We start from the raw sequence: 2,927 nt of genomic DNA, 5'->3' as shown, positions 1-2,927 counted from the left end.
TTTGGATCCTTCCTTTTCCTTCTCCACACTTTTCTCGTGGTTAATAAAGTTTTTCCATGATGTTTCATGTATTCCCATTTTCCCCTAAAGGCATAAAGGCATGGTACCATATTGAGGGCAAAGCAGATTGTGCCAAAGTGCGTTGGAATGTGCAAACAAGGCATTACGAAATTTCCCAGAAAAGCCTTTTTGTACCAGGATTTTGACAGATGGACTTCAGTAAAATCAAAGTAGAAAATTTATCATCCATTGGATAATTAGTGCATCAATAATCTCAGTTGGACAAGGAAGGCTGATTCCAATTGGTGGAAAGAGCCAGAATGGGAGGACATTGGAAGAGGAGCGATACACTGACAGCAGCATAGAAACTTATGTGTGGATGAAAACTTCAGTTACGTATCTCTGCAGGCACGACTAACTCAGATCTTTTTTGACTCTTCTGTGAGTTTTCTGAGCTTCACCTTCCAGCTTCATCTCCGTCTTCGTCCATCGTTTGAAGGAATATCGAGGCATCATGAGGACCACTTACATCCTTCTGTTCTGCATCCTGGGAGCTGCAATGTTGTCTACAGTTACCTGCCATCGTAACGCTACCTTAGGTAGGTCATTTCAACCGACGTCTTACTTTTCCAGACACTCTGATGATACACAACTCAGTTCTCTTTTCTTCAGTTCCAGGCAACTGCTGCTTCACATGCTACCCATCAAGACTGAACAAAAACCTCATCAACTCATATTACATGACTGATCACTGGTGCATCAAGCCTGCAGTCATGTAAGTGCTGCAAACTGGATTTACTTCATTCTCACTATGTTAAACACAATCATGTAAATAAGTGTATGACTCAGTATCACTATGAAACTTCAAGAGTGAAATGGTTTCTTGCTGTTTTGTGTCTCATTTTTACTCCAGTTATCAGTAAAGCGTTTCCTCGTGTATGTTTTTCCTCCATGGCTGTTCTTATTTTGGATAAAAAGTCAGAAAAGAGTGTCAGTCATGATACTGACGTTAACCTTTCTCACTTTTTTTTATTTCAGTTTTGTTACAACAAAATCTCGTCACATCTGCGTGGATCCCAGTCTCTCCTGGGTCACGGACATCATGGCTGATCTCGATGTGAGCTCCCTTTAAACCAGCTGCCTGTTGGTCCGTCCAGCTTCTGCCGCGATAAAATTCATGTAACCATGTGTTCTAAAATGCTGGTAATATGGAAATTTCTTGTAAGAAATCAAAAAATGTTGCTTTCAAATGGCTTCATCTGGAGGCTGAGTAGAGCCACTGATCAACCACATCATGCTTGTGTAACGACTCTTTGATGCTTTGTATCACCTGCATTAACCTGCAGTATAAACCTCCTACAAACACCGTCTGTGTTGTGTCCTTCCTTTCCTTCTCCACGCCCTTCTTTTCACCATCATTCTAACATAAACTCAATCTTTTCAAACAATCTTGTTCTAGATATCGACGAAACATTTGTGCTCAGTCAAATTCATCATTTCTTGATAGCTGTTGAACACAACACCAGAGAAGTAGGTCGACTCCTNCACTGTGTCCAATCCCAGCCATAAGTCAGCCTTTTGAACATCTAATTGTTGATTGTGTGGGTCCATTACCTCCATCTAAGTCTGGTGCTACTTACTTGCTCACAGTGATGTGCCAGTGTACAAGGTACCCAGCTGCATATCCATTGCGTAATATTACAGCTCGGTCTGTAGTGCGAGCACTGACAGTTTTTTTTTTTTCTCCATTTTTGGTGTTCCCATGGTCATTCAGTCTGACAGGGGGTCAAATTTTTCCTCTCATTTGTTTGCACAGGTTTTAGAACTGCGCATTGACCACAATCAGGCATCTGTCTATCATGCCCAGAGCCAAGGTGCCTTGGAGCGTTTTCATCAAACTCTTAAGTCCATGTTACGTGCTTACTGTACCCAGATGAACAGAGACTGGGAAGAGCCTCTGTCTTCTCTCACTCTTGTCTTGCAGGTTTCTGGCTGGGCGGAGCCTCCAATCTGCTAACCTGGTGCACCTGGCCAATCTCACTGAGTATATAAGCCGGCCTGCTGTGCCAGATCGCTCTCTCTTCTCTCCCATACCCAGCCAGCCATGCTCCTGTGTTTGTCTCTTTTTGTTTGTTTCATGCTGACAACATGCACCACACATCAATCACTGCACTCATACACCCTCGCACACCACTGACGCTCACAATCACACCTCACGATTCTACTTTGATCAATAAATAGCCTTATGTTACAGTTGAACCCACCTGTGTGTCTCCTCCTTTGTTGCGGCCTAAGAGCCAGTCGTAACAAATTGGGAATTTCTTTATTTTTAGTTGTTTGTGGCTGAGGAGACTGTTCGGCTGTCCTTTGTTGGTTTGGATCGCAGCAGCATGACGAGGTAAGTGTTGAGCCATGTGTGCATGCTATTGTACAGGGGGTTCCCTTGCTAGGTTTAGCAGTGTTTCCCCTTTGGGTTTCGCTGGGGGGGGTGACTTGTAGTGTTGAGGTACGGTGGTTGGAGCATCCTTTTTTTCCCCCCCTCCCTAAAAGATAGGGAACCTTCCTTTGGTGTGGCTGTTTAGGCCTTGGTGCACGCTGTTAAGCCTCAACACTTCATCTTGTTGTCTTGTGTGTTGATGTTAAGTTGAGGCATGGATGACTTTGTAAAAGCGTTTGTGGAGGCACCGTGTGAGAATATTATAGATGGGTGTACAAAGGATCAACTAATAAAAATTGCTGATTACTACAAGGTTGATGTTGGCAATAAGAAAACTTTTAAGACTATAAGGGCAAGCTTAAAATTTCATTTATTGAAAATGAATGTGTTGGACACAGAAAAAGTTGTTCCTGTCTCTGAGGGTGTTGAGGACTTTTCTCCACCATCAATGACTCCTGATGTAGGTTTAACTTTTGAGCAACAAAAAGAA

At 42.9% G+C, this 2,927-nt stretch overlaps 1 protein-coding gene across 1 annotated transcript in view; it reads left to right on the top strand.

Annotated features, from left to right (window-relative positions):
• The first annotated feature begins 343 nt into the window (after nt 1-343).
• Nucleotides 344-2,927, top strand: part of LOC103360119 (C-C motif chemokine 3-like) — a 22,830-nt gene continuing 20,246 nt past the window's right edge. Inside the window, exon 1 of the mRNA XM_008285780.1 lies at nt 344-599. Coding sequence (XP_008284002.1) covers nt 515-599 — 85 coding nt within the window. The 5' untranslated portion in view covers nt 344-514. The remainder of the gene's footprint in view (nt 600-2,927) is intronic.

The sequence above is a fragment of the Stegastes partitus genome, unplaced genomic scaffold (assembly GCF_000690725.1).
Source record: "Stegastes partitus isolate 25-593 unplaced genomic scaffold, Stegastes_partitus-1.0.2 Scaffold416, whole genome shotgun sequence".
Lineage (NCBI taxonomy): Eukaryota > Metazoa > Chordata > Actinopteri > Pomacentridae > Stegastes > Stegastes partitus.
Note: the sequence above shows the minus strand (reverse complement) of the source record. Positions and strands in the feature narration are given on the sequence as shown.